At 43.4% G+C, this 20,516-nt stretch overlaps 1 protein-coding gene across 4 annotated transcripts in view; it reads right to left on the bottom strand.

Annotated features, from left to right (window-relative positions):
- Positions 1-20,516, bottom strand: part of SV2B (synaptic vesicle glycoprotein 2B) — a 99,626-nt gene that overhangs the window by 8,104 nt on the left and 71,006 nt on the right. For all 4 annotated transcript variants that reach the window (XM_048868201.2, XM_048868202.2, XM_075133187.1 and 1 more), the window contains exons 4-11: positions 19,111-19,262; positions 16,345-16,478; positions 15,311-15,400; positions 12,698-12,808; positions 11,746-11,834; positions 10,308-10,472; positions 3,551-3,684; positions 2,142-2,342 (exon numbers count right to left, since the gene is read on the bottom strand). In XM_048868201.2, the coding sequence (XP_048724158.1) occupies positions 2,142-2,342; positions 3,551-3,684; positions 10,308-10,472; positions 11,746-11,834; positions 12,698-12,808; positions 15,311-15,400; positions 16,345-16,478; positions 19,111-19,262 (1,076 nt within the window). The remainder of the gene's footprint in view (positions 1-2,141; positions 2,343-3,550; positions 3,685-10,307; positions 10,473-11,745; positions 11,835-12,697; positions 12,809-15,310; positions 15,401-16,344; positions 16,479-19,110; positions 19,263-20,516) is intronic.

The following is a 20,516-nucleotide window of genomic DNA, read 5'->3' as shown; positions in this document are numbered from 1 at the left end:
ATCTGGTACTAAGCTGATGTCACCAATAGTCTCACCCTGCAGATATCACACACATGGGTTCTTTCGTGTGGTATTGCAGAGTTCCAGCTGGACCCAGGATGAGCAGAGGCAAGTCAACATGAACACTGATGAATGGGAAGAATTGTCTGAAGGTTGTTGAAGCTGAAAAATGGTTTGAGTTTTGGGTGAGGAGTTAGGGCAGTTTATATGGCATTCAAATCACCTGGCTCATCAGTAATCTCAGGATTAATTTGCAGTCAATGGTATAAAGCACTTGGGGTCTCCCTTAATTATAAAGATGTTATTTAACTGTCTGGCACATTTACATAGGGGCTCTAATTTTATTCACAAGCCCAAGGGAGAAAGTGAGAACATTCATCGTTCATTAGCCTCAATGATATAGTGGCTACACTGTTAATATCTGCAAGAGCTAGCTGGGAATTTTCCCTTAGGATGATTTTCCAGTGTTTCTATTTCCTGTCAGGAAAACCAAAACCAAGTATTTTGTTTTGGGTCAGTTTGACTGAATCAAAATATTTTGGATTGTTGAACTGACACTAAATGTTTCATTTTAGGTCAGTTCAACATAAAACTAAATTACCTTGTTGTGGCACATTGCCTCATGGGAATCATAGTTTGGGTCCCCTTTCTTTCCTATGGGCTGAGCCTGGCCAGACTACATCTCCCACAATGCAACACAGTCATTCCTCTAAGTGACATGGTGCATCATGAGAGTCACATAACTTCGGGTATATCATAAGAGATGTAGGTCAGGGAGCATAGCCCATGGGGGATAATAGGGGCTTCAGGCAACCTGAACTAAAGCTCCCATGAAGCAATGTACCACTACAGGGAAATGCAGTTTCATGTTGAACTGATCGGAAATGAAGTATTTTGGATCAGTTCAACAAACCAAAATGAAATATTTCAGCTTGGGCATATTAAAATGTTTTGTTTTGATAAAAAATGCCAAAACAAAATGTGAGGGTTTTTTTTTCAAATTCAAATTTTTTTCAGAACTTTTCATTCTGTGAAAAGTTTCAGCAGTTCAACCTTTTGTCCCAATTTGGGATGAAAAGAAATGCTGAACAATCAGAATTTCCTGCAGTAAGGAAATTCTGATTTTTATTTAGCTCTAACATTTGTCAGCTATCCCAATTTTTTCACAGGACACTTTTGGTTTGGTTGGGTGTGTCCCATGTCCATTACAAGAGCTCTCAATTTACTTTGATGTTGATACAGCTTGGTGCTGCCATCCCACCATGTGATTAAGCTATATTGGCACTAGATGACATTACCTGGCCACTTTGTGAAACAACATCAGAAAATCCCTGTGTATGCATCACAGTCACATAAAATGAGGATTTAGTCCCACAAGACAAGAAGGTGACACCTTTATCAGTATGTAGCATAATCAGTAATCCAGTCCATGGATGCTTGATCCAGTCCAGGATTTAGGTACAGTCTGAGTTTATTCAGTTTGGGAGCTTGAGGTCCTGAGAGAGAATTATAGGGTCCTCTCTGTGTCCAAAAGCCATAGTAAAGAATCTCTTTCTATATCAATTACAAATAAGCGTTGTCTCGCCTCTACCACAAAGGATGATACAGGCATCTGCATCAGCATTAGCATCACTATCAACACAACCGTGCCTAGAGATCCCAACTAAGACCAGGGCCCCATATGCTAGGTACTGGGCAAACCCAGAGTGAGAGACAACCCTTGCCATGAAGAGCTGCCAGTCTAAATAAACAGAATACAAAAAGGGTGGGAGTGGAGATGCACAGAGAGGGGGAGTGACTTGTGCAAGTTATTACAGTGGGTCAGTTGCAGAGCGATACATTTCTATGGCCTGTGTAACACAGGAGGTCCGACTAGATGATCACAATGGTCCCTTCTGGCCTTGGAATCTATGAAATAGGACCCAGGTGCCCTAAGTGCTCATCTAGTGCCCTACTCACTGAACCATTGACTCCTCTGCTTTATTTGGTATTGGAGTGACTCATTGCCCACTTAGCCGGACCATTTTTCATTTGTGCGCACAGAAACAGACACCTGTGTATTCACAGTATGCCTTTATCATGCCCAGGGTCATCCACGCACCCAGCTGTTGACATGTCAGTTGACCATCATCTTCACTCACCAATCATCTTTATCCTTCCTATTTTGTCCATGAGCAGTGCTGAGATGATGTTGCCAGGCAACACGGACAAACTACCCAGGAAACTGACAAGATAAATTAGGAAGTCGTTTTCCTGCTCGAAGTCCAGGTGACATCCCTCCTTCTGGTCCAGGAAGGTGCAGTTTATAAACCTGCACTCAATGAATTTGTGTTCATAAAGATCTGAGAAGGCAAGAGACAAAGACTGGACCCTCAACGTAGCAGCAACAGCAGCTGGGAATAAAGGTACATTCTCAGAGCTCAGTTTAGATGCAGGTACATCAGAGTGGAAAGGTGTTCCCTGCCTGAGTGGAGGTAGCTGGAGGCATTATGCCTGAGTAGCCAGAAGCAGGCATAATATGTGAAAGGCCACTGTATGCAACACATGTAGAACAGATATAAGCCTGTACACCTCTTTGCATTAGCTGATATGCAGGGAATGGGGTTGTGCACAGACACCCAAACTGCCTCATAAAGCTTCCTCTGGGTTCTTCAGTGCTGTCAGCAGGTCTATCATCTCCCTACCCTTCAGTGCTTGGGGAGTGCTGGCTACAGCATTATGCCTGCCCTTTGCACTAGAGGGAAGAGGAGCACCCTTTTAATGCACCCATGCTGGAGCAGACATAATTTGGCCCTAATTGCTTGGCATTTCAACCAGTGATGAGCAATAACCCAGGAGCTAGTGCTATCGTCTGCAATTTCCATCATCCAGTGGTTTGTTTTCAGTTAAAGGGGAAGTGAAAAGCTCTTTTTAAATTAATAAGTGAATCAATTAAATTAGTTAAGCTGCTTGAGATCCCAAATCAGAAGCTAGATATGGGCTGAAAAATGACTATCTTCAGCCAAAATTGTTTAATCAGTTCCCCTATTACTTTAACTTGCCAAGGTCTGAATTCATTTTTTCTGGATTTCTGCTTATGGTGTCATTCAACAGTCAATGACACCATAAGCAGTGCAATCAAGGAAGGCTGGGAATTCAGCTGTCTGATCTGCTCTAAGCCCTCATCAAGTGCTACCTGAAACTAAAGATGAGATGGAAGCTACAGATGGAAGCAGTCTTAACCTCTGGCAAAATCCTGATCTCAACGTAAATTTTGTGACTCAGACACATATGTGCATGGAATGATAAGCTCGGGTCTTGAAAAATGGGAAAATCCTAGTTCATCTTACATTTTAAGGCAACTGTAGTATATACACCTGGTTCTACAGAAGTTCACCATAGTCACAGAGCTAACACCACAACTGGTCTCTTGTTTGACTTCCCCCTTCTTATTCCCTGATCACTGTCACAGCCCAACACACGCACTTCTATAGCACCACTACAAACCATTCACCACAAATCAGACATGCTCATTGTTCCACAGACTAGACCAAGCCAGGAATCCCTTTACCAGTGTTATAGAAGACAGTGGATATAATGGTGCAGTTTTTGAAGAAGGTCTCGATGGCTGTCACATCTTCAAAATAGCATTCCTCAAACAGCACGTCCTCAAATGTCACATATTTGAATTTCATCTTAGTAAATCTGCAGGGCAGGAAAAGAAGCCACCCCAAGTAACAGTGAGTAAGCACAAAGCACTCAGTGACCCTTCAAATAACTTCCTAACGTGCAAATGCTGTGGTCACACAGAGTGACAATGGTTGTTTATGGGATTGTTCCTGAGGAAAAGTGTTCTGTGAATGCAAGAAAGGGGTTGTTTTAGTAGAAATATGTCATCTAGGATTCCCTGCACCTGCTTCACTCCTCAGAGTCCTCACATCAAACCAATCCACCCTTTCAGCCAAGGAGGACTGGATACAGCTCCTATCAATACTGCTGCTGGATCAGCTGGAGAAGGTATCACTCAGCAGCAATGCATAGCACTCTCTCTGTCCCTGGGCAGAGCCTCTTGTCCCTGTTCTTCCTCCCATCCCCTTGCCAAGGGTAAATAAAAATATCCTTTATCAGAGGCCATTAGATCTATTGGGCTAAGCATGAGGTCTCAGAGGCACAAACACCTAATCTCCAGTCCCATATCTGCCACTGTTTCTCTCTGTGGCCTTGGATAACATCTCTGTGCCTTATTTTCCCCATCTGTACAATATGATGGAGGGAATCACCAGATGGCACTGTTACACGTTGTTTCCAAAGTTCTTTTCCTTATCGTGCGAGCACTATTCATTTCTGGAAGAAATGCAGCATTGTTATTAGTGTTGTGATGTAGTTTCTTTCTGCGGGGCTGTTGCAAACAGCAATCAGGTTTTCTTCTTGCCTTAATTTCTCAACTAGAGTCAATTCTTCAAGCAGAATTGCTTCCTGGGAATGAGGCATTGGTCCTGGGCTGAGATTTTTGGAAGAAGGGATTCACCTGCATGTTGTTTGCGACTGCCTCTGTTCAAGGACTACTGTGTGTAGTTTAAATAAAACAATTTAAACTAAGAATATACTCAGGCTCCGCATCGCTGATTTCTCCTGTCATGGGAAGCCAACCTGCAAGGCCCTGACATCTGCTACCCACTTCTTAGATGGGTGACACTATTCTTACTTGCCTACAGTATCTCAAAGGGGTATTGTGAAAATTTATTCGCTAATATGTGGGGAGTGCTTAGAAGATGTAAAAGAGTATGTATGTGTAAGTGCAAGTGTTATCATCCAAACTAATGAGACCAGGGCAGGCACCAGATAAAAAGCTTTGAATAAAGATCCAGCACTTTAGTTTAATTGAGCATCTGCTAGTTTGATGTTTTTACTCCACTAAATTAATGCTACATGCTTCTCAACAGAGGCCTCAAAAAGACATTATTAATGCTCAAACATTACATGAAGACTAATCAAGCTCTATGTTCCATAAGGAAGGTCTCAGGGGTTACAGCGAAACTGAGGCTGATTTGCATTTGCTCAGTAATAGTCTGTGAGGCATTTACTCTCCAAGGCCTGTAAAGAGCCCTCTCCCGGCAGTTTGATTTCTGAACAGTCATCTTTCAAGGAGTTATAAAGCAGTTGCATGGCGTCCAGTGGGGTTTTAACTCACAGCCAAGGGCTGACGGGAAAATGGAGACAAGTCATATCAGGATGTGATACAGGTAGTGCTGAAACACAGTCTGAGCAGCTTCTGAGTGAGTTACTGCACTAGGAAAGAACCAAACAGGGACTGGGCTAACCCTTAATCACATGGCTGACGGCTCCTTTCACCCCAAAGAGATGAATGTCTGGTCACATCCCCACCCAGAGCTCAATCCTACAAGGTGCCAAGTGTCCTTGATGCTCCCTAAAGTCAGGAGGAGCTGAGGACATTCAGCACCTCAGCTGAATAATCAGCCCTTTGCACAATCAAGCTCCCAGTCCCTTCACCAAGACACTGTCCCAGTCCTGCCATCCAGCGTGTGGCTGCTCCCTAGTGGGGAGATAATAGTTCTGAAGCTACTCCCAAGTGCTACCAAGGAATACCTAACTATATTAACTGTGGCTGAAACACTTGCCAGGTTACAGCAGAAGGGAAATGAAGCTTATTTCCTTTCACAAATGCTGAAGAGCATCAGCCTGTCCAGATGCAAAGCCGGACCAGGAAGGCAAAAGAACATGCAGGGAGGGCTGAAAGGGAAGAACATTTAATACCTGTACTCGCATGCGCACACGCACCCGCACACATCATTGAAATTGCCATAATATCCCCTCTCTCTGTCTCTCTCTCTCTCTCTCTCTCTCTTTCTCTCTTTCTCTCTCACATACACACATCCTTGGGCCATATCCTATATTCTAATTTTGCATTATGAGAATTCAGATACAAAAAACTGTGCCCTCATAGTAGTTTACAAACAAAAAAGATTGTGGGATGGGGGGTATTTGGGGCGTAGTCTATTTACTTTCTATGGCCAGATCCAAAAGACACTCTATTGTATTGTAGTCTAAAGGAATTCTTTGTGCTACCAAACAGCCTTGGATCTGCCCAGGGTTTTGTCGTAAGTTCCCATAGGCCAGACCAATAACCATTTTGATTCCTTCATCAGAGGAGTGAAGTTCTGGAACAGACTTCCAAAAGGAGTAGTGGGGGGAAAAAAATCTAACTGGCTTCAAGACTGAGCTTGATAAGTTTGTGGAGGGGTTGGTATGGTGGGACTGCCTACAATGGCAGGTAGCTGATCTGCGACTGCTAGTGGCAAATCTCTCCAATGGCTGGTGATGGAACATTAGATGGGGAGGGCTCTGAGTTATTACAGATAATTCTTTCCAAAGTGTCTGGCTGTTGGGTCTTGTCCACATGCTCAGGTCTAACTGGTTGTCATATTTGAGGTCAAGAAGGAATTTTCCTCCAGGTCAGATTGGCAAAGATCATGGCCGGAGGGTAGGGGGGGTCATCTTCTTCTGCAGCATTGGGCATGGGTCATTTGCAGCTTTAAACTAGAGTAAATGGTGGATTCTCTGTAACTTGAAGTCTTTAAATCATGATTTTAGGACTTCAGTAATTCAGCCAGAGGTTAGGGGTCTTTTACAGGAGTGGGTAGGTGAGGTTCTGTGGCTTGCAATGTGAAAGAGGTCAGACTAGATGATTATGATGGTCCCTTCTGGTCTTAAAGTCTATGAGTCTATCAACTGGTCCTTCTGTAGCATTTTTCATCTGAAACACGTTGCAGACATCCATTAACAAAGCTTCACAACAGCATCACAGCAGTGTCAGTCAACATTATCTCCAATTTAAATAGAGGGTAGCTGGAGGAGTGGGAAGGCAAAAGGGAATGAAGTGATTTATCCAAGGTCATGTAGTTACTCAGTTGCAGAGAGAGGAGTCCTGGCTGGATGCCCTGCACTTTAACCACTGAACACACTTCCTGTTAGGTTGGATTCTGGGGAGGGAAGAGGAGAATTTGCATCCTATTGCAGTAGTGGTCTCACCCAGGATGATTGGGCATAAACAAAGAAGCAACCATAAAAAGGCCACACTGATGTCAAGTTCCATTAGAAACATATGGAAGTAACCCAAAACAATGTTTGACAAATGGAAACAGACAATAGCGATAGGGAATGCCATGTAGTTTTCAACTACTAGGAATAAAACAAAATGTGATTGTAGGATGGTAACTCTGGGTCCATAATGTATTCCTCCCAGGACACACATGTGCAGCTTAGATTTTAGAGAGTCTAAGTCTGTTTGGAAGTATGTGAGTAATTTATGTTGTAACACCTAGAAGGCGATGGGGTGAATTTCCATTTAGACATGTGGACATGGTCCCTGTAACAGAGTGCTGAGGGCTAGCACTTGAGTCAGCACCCTGGTCACTGTTTGTACTAATTAGGTTCCACTAGAAAAGGCCTAATTGGACAGAGGTGTACCTGATTACCAGGCCAGATTGGAGCTAGTAAATCAATGAGCCAATTAGGCATTAACAGGGAAAGCTGTACAAAAGGGCACAGGAAGGAGGGTTTGGGGGAGGAAGAGAAAATGGGAGAGAGAAACAAACCAACCAGAAAGCTACAAGAGCCCAACAAAGGAAGTCCTCGGAAGTAGAGTCACCTTAATTCCCCACCCTTTGGAGAAGGAGTTAGAAAGTTGAGATACAGCGTGTAAAGGTGTAGAGACATTGTTATGTACGGCGGAGGGATTAAAACACCGAAAATTAACTATACAGTGGCATTTACAAACAAAAAGGTCTTCGAGCAGCCTGTGGAAAAGACAGGGGTGTGGCACACTGCCCCGTCACAGCCCCTCCCCCCATGATTTTCATTGTTTATATTGCGGTAGTGCCCAATACATTCTCCATGCTGCACAGATGCAGAAGAAGACACAGTCCCTGCCCCAAAGAGCTTTCAGCCCAGAAAGACCAAAAAGAAAAACTAGACCCAGGGTAGGGAAAAGAGATACCACATACAAACTGATCACAGTGATGACGAATACATGTCTTGACAGTTACATAGGGTCAGATCCTCAGCTAGTGTAAATCAGCATAGCTCCGTTGACTTTAAAGCGTTCACTAAGGATCTGGCCAATATATTTTGTTTTGAGTTGGCAAGGGTGGGTGTGGGAGAAGTTTGTGAGTCAGATACAAAGGCAATGGCAAAACTCATATTGACTGGGATTGTGCGGAATGGTGGCCATGGTAAATAATGGTTTTAAGGGAGCACAGAAGTGTTGGCTTTCAGGAAGCAAAAGTGGAAAGTATATTTAAAAAGAAAACAAATCTTTCTTGCCCAGGACCACTAGATGTCAGTGTGTCCTAAGGAAAGAGAAGAAAGCCACCTCTGGATCCAAAGAGGCCCAGGAAAGCAATGCCTGCTCTGATTCCACATGCACTGGTCCCAGATGAAGAAGGTCCCATCACAAGGACATGTGAGCCTGTTAGAAGACGAATTCTGGGAAAGGAATTCCTCAAACACACTTCTTTAGGACTGGAGATGCGGATAAATAGGTTAGGGTGTAGAGAGAGCAGAGTAGAAAGACCACATGATCTGTAGAAAGCTGCCCTTGATGCTCCATAGGTTTGCACGTGGTGTTTCCCACAGAATGAGGGTTATGCCTAGCTGGGTGAATAATGCAAAAAGATGGTTCCTACAAATATCCTTTCCACTATTAATTTACATAATGTTTCATTGGCTGTGTCCATGGCTTTACTAGGGGCTTGGGGTTTACCTTTCTCAAATATCCAGCTGACTAAGTTCAACTGGCAAAACATATATGCTGAAAACAGATGTCACGGTCACAGGCATAAGGATTCATAGAAAATGAGATTCAAATCCACACGCATGTGTTTTCAGACCAGAAGTGCTTATACACTCCCTTGTTGCTGCCAGCCTGATGGTAGAGAATTGAGATAGGATCATGGGCCCACCTCTTCCTCATCCCTTGCCATACCCTATGTGGCACCGTTTCTCCCCAGGAGTGTTTCCAAGGGATCAGACCACATGCACCGCAGGCACGAATACTATAAGAATGGCAATTACAGGTGGCGTAAGTAGGACCTGACACAATCTAGCTGAGGTACTTCTATGGCCCTCAAGGGCACCTCACAACCTTTTAATTGATTTATCTTCACATCATCCCAAGAGCTATTGCTAGTGCTATTGCTCCCATTGTACAGACAGGGAACTGAGACTAAGAGAGATTAAGTGACTCACTCCAGGTTATACGGGAAGTCTGTGGCAGATCAGGGAATTTAACTTGGGTCTCACAGGTCACAGGATAGAACGTAACCACTGGACTATCATTCCTCTCTGCCTGACCCTAAATGTTCATTTAGTCTGGCCCCAGCCACAAGAGCAATTAGATTTCCTAGGAAGTTGGCAGCATGACATGAAAGGGACTGTATGACACACCTGATGCTGAGGGCCCTATTTATACAGTACCACTAAATGCTAGACTGCCTTGCTATGGAATGGCAACTTAATAGCCAAGATTTCAGGATTTCAAACAACGGCCAAGGTATGTAGTTTTGAGTAGACATGCATGTCTAATTTCTGCATGCAGTTATTGTAACTGCATGCTTAAATCAGGTACCTGTGTGTACAAACAGTAAACATGCTTAACTGGCAACTTACCCAGGTAATTACCCAATTTGCACATGCAGTTGCAGCATTTGCCTGTCTAATTAGTTTGAAAAACTGGCTGTATTCTAAAACTTCAGAGAGTCATGAACTGGTGATCACCAACATGCCCAGACTAGTAATGATCTAGAACAGGGATTGGCAACCTTTGGCCCGCGGCTCATCAGGGAAAGCACCTGGCAGGCCGGGCTGGTTTGTTTACCTCAGTGTCTGCAGGTTCGGCCGATTGCGGTTCCCACTGGCTGCAGTTCACCGCTCCAGGCCAATGGGGGCTGCGGGAAGAGCAGCCAGCACATCCCTCGGCCCGCACCGCTTCCCGCAGCCCCCATTGGCTGGGGACGGTGAACAGCGGCCAGTGGGAGCTGCAATCGGCTGAACCTGCAGACGCTGCAGGTAAACAAACCGGCCCAGCCCGCCAGCAGCTTTCCCTGACGGGTCACATGCCAAAGGTTACCGATCCCTGATCTAGAATGTCCAATCCACTGCTACCCCTTACTAGTATGAGGTAAAGCCTGGGGAACATTCAAATGCTTGAAAATTTCAGCTCTTTCTCTAGAAATGATATGTGCCAAGTTTTATTGAACCATATGCCCTCACCCCCCAGATATAAAGGAAATCAGGTCACATTCACTTACTTATCATTGACAAATGCCCCATTCCTATGGATCTGGTTTTCCACTGTGAAGTTGAAGGTGAAGTGATCTATATGTTCCCGCTCGAAGATTTTCAGTCGGGATTCATACTCCTCATTCTGGAGATATCGGATCATGTCAGGGAACCAGACAGTAAGGCCATAGTAACTGCAGCAAGGAGAGGAAAGGGGCATGTTCAGGATAAAGTTTACACATATTTTGGACAATATCTGACTTGTAAGCAGCTCTAATTTTTGGTTCTCTGTCAATGCTTTTAGGTAAATTTAGTGCTTGGGGAAAGTGTCAGACTGACAGACTGGAGAGCAAAGTCTTCCATTTATCCACACCACAGGAATGTCATGGGCAATGGCAAAACCTGCCTTGGAGTGACAAGCAGGTAGTTCAGTCTCTAGGGAATTCTCAGCCCTTATTGAATTATCAGTTGAGGTTCCCAATGAAGAAGGCACCATTGGTGCCAACAAGAGATGGGTAAATACAGTAAAAATATTCAATATATATTGAATTCCAATTTTGTTAACAAATTCACTTTTTCGTGTCTGTGCTTCTTTTGCGTTCACCTTCTGGAACAAGTGCAATCAAGTTGCATTAGGATGGCTTCTTGTGGAAAGCAAAGATTAACTACACATTCCCTAATTCTCCATAAAAGAGAATTGTAAATTCACTTCCCAGGAGCATTAACACCAGAAATCCGACCATAAGTTACATTCAGCTGCACAAGGATCAGAAACTACACCATGTGCTGTATGTGACTAATCACAATTAAACAGCATAGTACATGCCACCGAGCTTAGGAAAATCATTTAACATTTTTCTAATACTTTTGAATCATGGTTGTATTCAGGAAAGCCATGATCCATTCATAGATGTTCTCTGAACAGAAAAGGACAAACCATTTTTTGTTATAAACTATTTGTTCATCTTTATCACCAGATCAGGGGGTGGTGTCCCCAGTGTGGACACTTATTTGTTCTTAAGTGGACTGAAATCCACCCTCTTAGTTGACACAGACCAATGAACAGCCAGCCAGCTGGTAGGAATTACTTTTCGACACTACTAATACAGACAGGATTCAGACAAGGGACCTAGAAGTGAAAGACTCCATATAAGACTACTGAGCCATGCAGTACCAACATTTCCCCAAGGCCTGGTTTGTTCAAGGTATATTAAACTCTCTGTTATGGGCAGTTAGATCACTGAGTAAAACATAGATACTTAGTAGACCATGGCCTAGTTTTTCACTGGCTCTGTCTCTTTAAAATAGGATCAAGGGGACAAAATTTGATTTTTGTAGCAATTTATTTATATGCACAGTTAATCCCACAAAAGCTGAGAGCACATTTCATAGTAGATGGACCCTGACTGCAACAATTAAGCCCTCAGATGGCTACTGTTTCTTGAGAAAGTTAGAGGAGGGACTTACCTAAAGGCCATTGAAAACCAAACCACAGCCAGAATCAGTGTATTCATCCTGTACTGGGCTGTCAAGCAATACAACAGGTTGTCCCAGACCTACAGATCCACAGGAAGGTTTCAGTCACAGAGAAATCCTAGCAGAGATCTTGAAAGATTCATTTCTGACCAGATAATGAATTTAATATTAACAGTGAAGAGGGCTCATTTGGGGAAGATGGATGATCTGCTTTGATCCAGTGTTTGTTCCAAACTGTGTTCACAGGGATAGATTCATGAGATACATATGAGGACCTGAAGGGACAATGTTCATGAAGCCTTGCTCCAGTATCCTTCAGTATAAGCATATCTGTAATGAGCTGGCTAATGTGTACATGTAACACTGCCCTCCACTAAATGGATCTGGAGCTACTAAATTGTGTCTTATGGAACCTAGACTGCTAACAGCTAAGGGAGATTCTTGTTTACTTCAAGTGGAAGGAGCTTGTGCTTCTGGAGCCTAAGAATCTAGGTTTAACCCCACAGCTGCTATTAAGTTCTGGGCTGTCGTGGTGGGCAGCAGAATGGCAGGTGTGAAATCCGTAGCTGGCCAAAATGTTTATATTATAATGCTGGAGACTCAGCCTTAGCAAGCAGCAACATTAAGCAGATAGAATTTTAATTCATTCACTGGGGATGGTATTCTCTGTTTGTGCAAATAGAAGGGAAATCAGATACTTGTATGCTCTGATCTGACCCATATTAGCTTAACTGATATGCTGTGTATGGCTAATCAGTTCAGGAACTCGTTGGTGGCTTGGGTTAAGAAGAGACAGGGTGAAGATCGGGGTTAGGGGAGTATAGCAAATACTACCAGAGCCCAGGCCCATTTATCCTACACAGTAACCCGAGGGATGTTGTGAATATGAATCAGAATCTCAACACATTGAAAGCTCTTGTGGGATGGTCCTCATGCTCCATACCTGTTTGAACATGGTCGTGAATCTGACCAACCAGCGCTGGTACCATGTCCCTGTTGAGCTCTGGATTTCAATAAACTCATCTATTTGCTTTGGAGTTTTGATGTGGGCGACCTGAAAAGCACAAACCAAAGTTTCAGCAATTGACCCTAGATGGATTCAACCATTTCTCTGTTTTCTGCACAATTCCTTCTCTGCCTCCTGCAAAGCAATCTTCTCTGATGTTTGCCAAAGCATTTTCCCCTGCTATCTTTTCTTGATGTGTTGCCATTGGATACTGAGTTTTTCTCAAGGGCTAAAAGTCTCTCTCTGTCTCCCTCTGTGACACATTTCAAATGTTTCACATCAACCTCAAATCTTCACTTATTAGATTGATAATAAAATGTAATTCTAACACGCAACACGTTAAGCTAACACACTTATGCTATGTAATCTTGATGTCTTTAAGAATCCGCCAGGTAATTAGAGCTGACAATTACTGCCAAAAAATTTCAGTGAATAGTTAATACAGTTTTAAAGAAACTTGCTTCAACTGCTTTCATGTTCTCTTTTCTCAAATGCAACTGGCGAAAGCATTCTCTAACAGCAAATTTTAAGTGCCAGTGGAAGAACATTTGTGGAAAGTCAATTCTGAGTGCATAAATGTGCATGTTTGCATCAGAAAATTCATCCAATCAGGGAATAAAAACATACCATATGACTAATTTGTCCAGTCAAAATAGCCTGAATTTTGAATATTGAATACTTGTAAGTAAGTGCTCGTGAATGGGTTATAACCTAGGAATCAGTAACAGAAAGTATTTGGTGAATAATTTCGAGTAAAGAACATATTCAAGAAAATCACAGTCTGTTCACATGCAGAAAAAGAGGTGAAATTCACTGAATAATTCATTCAGTATGAATGATTCACCCAACTTGATAAGACAGTGTCTATGTTCTCCTGACTGGAACTGTTTAAATGTCAGATCTGGGAATTGACCCAGTAACAGCTGGTGCATGACTGACTGGCTCCTGCTGGCCAATTAGCAAAATACAACTTCACGTGGAAAGTACAAGGCAAGGAGAGCTCATTGTCTGTCTGTGCCAAGAGGTTTCAGTAAGTCTTGATTCAACAGCCAAACTCCAGATATGAAGTACAATATTTCAGACCATTATGACACATAGCAAATAGGACATCGTTAGCTGGAATAATAAGTGTTCATGAGTGCAGTATAGATTGACGGACTGAGTCCTAACAGGAGCAGATGCCTTTGGGATCATCAGATGCAGGAGCAAGGTACACGTGGATTTGACACAGGAGTGACAGACAAAACATGGTTTTAATCCAGGAGCAGCATTGGCTCAGAGGGCCCTAAATCCTCGAGGATGGTCAGTCTCACATTGTAACATGAATGTGCCCGGTTTATCCTGGTGCAAGTCGGAGAGAAGCTGGTGTGGACTGAGGCTGCCACTGTATATTAAAGGTGAGAGGTGGGGACAGCTCCTTAATAAGGGGCATGCACAGAGGGGAGAGCATCTGAAACATGCAGTATCCAGTTGGCCACAGCTTATAGATCTGCAGCATAACTGATCTGACCATCCCAGTTTTACAGGAGCAGATAACTTTCTTTCTTTCTTTCTTTCTTTCTTTCTTTCTTTCTTTCTTTCTTTCTTTCTTTCTTTCTTTTCACAGCAGTCGAATAGCTTGTGCCCTGGAAATAGCTCAGGCTCATTAAGCCCATTTTCTGACCCTGGAGTCTTAGCACACTTGGAGGTACAGTAAATTAATCTCTTGTATTATTGATGGGCTCATTCATTATGGATACTGTTCCTCCATAACTCCTCTTACCAGTTAATCGGGCTTTTTGCACCAAAAAGCTGAATTCTGCAGCCAAATTTTTCTTCCCTCCCTTCTTCCTTTAAGGGTATGTGCCTTCTCATATATAACAACCTAATTCAAGGAGCATTCCCTAGCTGGTGCACTCACTGTTTACAATGCACTCACTGTGATTAACAATTAACCCCACCACACGCCTTCTCTAAGCTCACTGAATTAGACTTTGCCCATTTCAAATTTTTCACCCGAGCATTGGCCCAGTGAGTAGTAATCATTCACCTCCCTTTCCTTCAGAGAGATTAAAGGTTGGCTACCAGGCAGATGGGGTTCAGGAAGCTCATTAGGAGGTACATGGAGCTTAATCAGAGTTTGATTAGAAGCTGGAATGGAGAAAGGAGTCGTCCGGATTTCCCACATGAGTAATATCCCTCTCGTTTACTTTGCTCCTAGAACAGAGCAATTAGCTGTCTGAGTATAACTGGAAAGCCGTTGGGCTATCCACTGTGCTTTATTCCCATGCATATACAACTCCCACCAACTTTCCTGGGACTGATCACCGCAAAACAAGGCTGGTATATGACCTGAAGTGTGCAGTCCTTATCTTCTCCCATTCTCCCTCCTGGCTGCTGGAGATCACATAGTGTGTGAGAAGCCGGAAACCACAGAGGGGAGAATAAGGCAGCTCTGAAGCCTACTAAAGCAGATTCCAAACCAACCCCTGGCCTATGAAGACTCTCACGTGCCAGTGACCTCTTTACCACAGTATAACGAACTGCTTTCCCGAAGGAAACCACACTCACCGTGAACACCCTCTCCGGCTCCCCCTTAGCCCGCATGTTGGTATCATGAACTTGCTTGAGAATCATCCAGGCTTCATCATGTTTACCTATCTGGAAACACCAAGGGAAGAACATCTCAAGTGAGCCATTAAATACTGTGGTCAACAGCCATGTGGTTTTAAAAATGACACAGGGAACCAGCTCTGGAGGCCTGGGTGTAACGGAGCCGTGCCGTGCCGTGTCATGTGTTGAGGGAGGAGAAGCAGAGGGCAGAAGGCTGAACCATCAAGGTTTATATTTGCTGACTGTGCAGTAGTTTTGTAGTAGAAGAAGGAAACCACTCTGTAATTATTATTTGGGAGGCAGGAGTTAGGCAAAGTGTTGCCTCCAGGCTAAGCAGAGGGTGTGTCAGGAGACATGGTTCTCTTCCCAGCTCTGCTAGTGACTTGCTGTGTAACCTTGGGCAAGTCTATGTACCTCAGTTGTTCCATCTATAAAATGGGAATAAATAATGCTTACCTACATCATGGTGGGGTCTGAGGTTTAATCCGTGTATGTCAGCTGTTTTGAGAGCCTCAGGTAAAAGGTGCTATGTACAGTAAGTGCAAGGTGATAACAATAAATAATTATATGCTGTCCCTTCAGCTGTGTGAGTACTGCACTTCCCCTGCTGGGTCTGAGATCCAACCCACCATGTATTTTATCATGCTCCTGTTTCTTGCGCTTCACTCCTCTTCCTGCCCAGCTGTACTATTTAATTCCCAAAGCGTACGTGCTTGTGTTTTAATCAGGTACGCAAACCCTTTGATGGGTTTATGAATCCCAGGTGTCTGCATTTTGCTTGTTGTGCGATGCAGATGTCAACCTTAAAAGGTGATACGATGAAAGTACGTGATTAGCACCTTAATACAGAGAGTCTCTAAGTTTTAAATGAAACTGGGTGTGTGGCCAGGGGGCTGGGGAGAGGGCAGTGAAGAGACAGCCAGAAACACGTGAGGACTAGATCTCCTTTGTTAATTGATATTGGAGTACAGTTTTCAGATGAGTCATCTTACCTCTAGCAAAAAACGTGGACTTTCCGGCATGAATTTAAGTGCCACCAGTGAAGAGATACAGGGAAGAGCACAGACGATTACAAATACCCTCCAGCTGTGGAAGTGGTACCTGGTTCCCATGCTGAAACCCCAGCCTACGACCAACAAAAGCCAGAGTGAAAATTCTGTCCATCTAGTCAGATTTCTCTCTCAGATACCAACTGAACCCTACGGGCTCTGTGCAAGGTGGTGATAGGCTGACAAAGTCCCGTCTGATGAAAGATTTATTATGCCTGGTAATGAATTCCTCTGTGGATTCCGTCAGACAGTCAGATGGATAACACTCCATGGGTTTGTGCTCAGCACAGACAATGGAATCGGTTATTATTAAGTTCCTGCCTTTTTAAAATCTTCCTTTACCTTTAAGTTTAGAAATCAGTCTGGAAGTGAGCTATGCAATAAAACTAAGGATACTGTGCATCCATGGAGCGAGAACCTAGCAAGGGTGACATGGGATCCACTGGTATATTTTATTACATTTCTGTGGCCTCCTTACATAACATTACAGAGAATTTCTAATATGTAGCCCTTTTCTGATTTCCAGAGCACTTACGAGACAGCCTCACAACATATCTGTAAGGGAAGCATTAGTTCCCATTTTACAGAGGAAGCAGGGGCAGGCAAGCAAAATGATTTCCCCCAAACATACAAAATCAGTGTCTGAGCTGGGGTTCAAATTCAGGAGATCCTTGCTTCTAGTGCTGCATTTAGGCCACACCTCACTCTGGGCTCTCTCTCATGCTCTGCCCAGGCCACATAGTCAGCAAACAAGGGGCATGGAGGAGTCTGAAAGCAGTACAGACACTTTAAAACTCAAATGGCAGCTTGACCAAAGCAGGTTTTGGGGGGGGTGTAATCAAACTTTAATCAAAGGCACACAGAAAACATCATGAACCAAAATTCTTTCTTTCTCGGTTTGCCTTCCCACAGTCAGATCTCAGGGAGGATGTTTATTTCAAATGTTTCTTTATAATCTACTCTCTGTCATAATATTGAAATAAACTCGTTACAGTTTTTGCAGCAATGATAACTGTATCAACCACAATGCTACACACGTTCAATTGAGTTCCAAAACAATATGGAACAAAGGGATACTGGAAAGGAAAAAAACATACAGCACGGGGCTCAGATGCTCCAACATGTGACATGGACAATGCTGACCAATCTGCAAAATTTAAATATTACCCTTTAAAGGCTTGGGTTTTAAAACCCTGTTTGCAAATAATGCATGTGCTTTAGCCTGACACCATTGCACTCTAGTTTACATGTCTGTTCCAACAGCCTGTTTCTGGCCAAAACGTGAAGTTTTCTAAATACAGAGGGCAGTTTTAGCTTGTATGATGGGTGGGTGAGTGGGTGGGTGGATAGATAGATAGATAGATAGATAGATAGATAGATAGATAGATAGATAGATAGATAGATAGATATTATAGTCCCTCTTCATGATCTTTTTGGACTGTCCTACTTTTCTCAATCAGGATTTTGCAAACAGCTGGCAATACTGGATACTAAGGGAATTAATCTTTCTCAATAGATACTGACAGTCTGATGTTTTCCTAGGTGATGCAAATGAATTACCAGGAAAACCATGTGACATGCAGGTTTTTGTTCCTCATAGTGGTAATGTACATTTCAGAGTCCTTTCTCTCTACCATATTCAACACCATGGAAAAATCAGTGGAAATCAGATGTGATCCCAGCAAATATATGTTTTAGGGAGACATATTCACACACAAAAATTATCCCAAATACACTGGTATCTGGCTAAGGCATGGTGGGATGTACTGACTGTGATAATGTGCTGCTTAGCCCCCCAGCCCTGATATTAGTGTTCAGCAGAGTTACAATTTATTGATAATTGCTTAGCTCAGCTCTGCAGTCAACATGGACATGAGCCATGAAGTTATCTGAGTCAAACTATCCCCAAATTCAGGAATGTGTGGATTTGTGATGCTGGGTTTGACCACTCATAGAGAGAGACCAGCACTTATAATCTGCAGTACCAAAGGTGTGATGTATTAGAGGCTTTTATCATAAAGGAGCCATCACCCATCATCCTGCCTAAGTTTCAATCATTCAATTAATTTCTCTCTATCATCGGTATGTATAGGGCCCCAATCACAATAGCATCTACAATGCTACAGCTAGACAATTCTTCCTGTACTGCTGGGGATGTCCTGACTTGCAGGATGAATTCCACTGATTATCTTTGAGTTCCTGTAAAAAGGCAGGTGGGATTTGAAAGTTCCAGGATGGCAGGGGTGAGTTTGGTTGCAGTTGGTACAAGCATGTCGGATTCTGGTTTTACACATCACAGAAGCTGCAGGGCTAACTTACAACTATCATGTTAAGAATCGATAGCCCACCCGAGATGGTGTATGTGTTGTTTATGAGTAAGGGCTAGTCTATACGAACAGTTAGTGCGCAGCAAACTGGGGTGTAATTTGACAACGTACTAGCCTGCCAACCACTAACTGGCCATGTGCATGCTGTGGCCATGCACTAAGCTTTCCATAGTGCACTTTAAGCTACTCCAATCTGAAACGGGAGTAGGTCGAAGTGCATGATGGAATTTTTAGTGCCCAGTGGCAGAGTCCACGCAGACAGTTAGTTTGCAGCAGGCTGGTGCACTGTAGATGTACATGCCAGCTTGCCACGCACTAACTGTATGTCCTTATACGTGTGTGCGCAAGGTGTTATCTGTAACCGAAAGCACAAAGCAGTTACCGTAGTGTGGAATGATGCTCCAAGCCATTGCAGAGGCATAAATGCCACCAATCATCCAGAACATGCAGAGCCAGCTCAGGTGTTCCCCCCTCTTCTCACGTGAAAGGAATTCAGAGAAATAAGCAAAGACGATGGGGAGGGATCCCCCAATGCTGAGGAGAGAAAACACCACATGGGAAGAATAAAGGACTTTGCCAAACAGGTGTCACCAGCACATCTGGAGCCTCATAGGTTTGGGTTCATTTATAGTAAAGGTCTCCAGAGTTACAGCCCCGCAGTGGGAGGGTAGCTTTTCTTTCAGGAACTCACTGGAATTCTCAGTGATTCTCACAGACTCTCTACTCAGGGAGTCATGAGAGAATAATATGAAGTTCCCCGTATCAGGTTGTTCTTAAATGTGAAGGATGCACAGGAAGCTTGTCACGAGCAGAAAGTTGATTTTACTTTCCTGTTTTAACAATGTGAATTAACCTGGCCTCGAGGGGACATGGATATGCTCAGCAAAGCATTTGTGATTTCGATGCTTGTGCCCTAGGAAACTGGAGAACTGCACAGGAGAGCACAAATTCATTTCACTGGGACAGCAAACAGCCAGGCAATAACAGCCTTTGGTTGCTAGTGACTCCAGCCAAATTTGACTGAGTCCACACAAGGGAGGACCCATTCTGCAATTGCCCTTCCCCATCCCCTTCACCATCTCGTCAGAGTAGCTCAGCTGCCTCATGACTCAGAGATGAAAGGAGCCCCGGAGTGCTGGGATCATACGAACTTTTGGAAATATTTCTCAAGTTCTATAAAACATTTTGGAATTAGCAATTTTAAAATGGGCCAATGTTTTCAAATGATTTGGGGTTCCTCCATTTTGGGGTGTCCAAACTGAGACACCATAAACGGCCTGAGTTTCACAAATTCAGTGTTCCGTTCTTTTCGAAAATCAGTCCCCCTCAATGTGTCTCGAGCCAGGCATTGAAAAACTTGGCCATTTTTGAAAATCTTGGTCATGGGCCCAAATTCACATATCACATGCACCAGGGTAACCTTACTGATGTCAGTGGAGTCATTCTTGGCTTAATTAGGATACGGGGGGAATGAAACCTGCAGTCTCTTGTCAAAGGTTTAATACAAGTTCTCTCTCCTGAACAAAAGCTTACCTTTTAAAAGGCAAAGTTCCAAATGACTATAAATGAGAGGGTATGGGCCCTCCCCTCTCTCCTTATTAATAACGTGGACATTTATAAAGAGTGAGCTCTGGAATTCTGTCTTTGCCGAAAGTATCTTCCTGATGCTTTGTATAAGCCAGGCCATATCACTGTATCAGCAATCTGGGAGACTGTATGGCTTGGGAGAGCTACAGATCCTGTCACCTCTAAATCACGTATTCAAATTCAGAGCAGGTCAGTAGTGAC

This window comes from Caretta caretta, chromosome 10 (assembly GCF_965140235.1).
Source record: "Caretta caretta isolate rCarCar2 chromosome 10, rCarCar1.hap1, whole genome shotgun sequence".
Classification (NCBI taxonomy): Eukaryota; Metazoa; Chordata; order Testudines; family Cheloniidae; genus Caretta; species Caretta caretta.
Note: the sequence above shows the minus strand (reverse complement) of the source record. Positions and strands in the feature narration are given on the sequence as shown.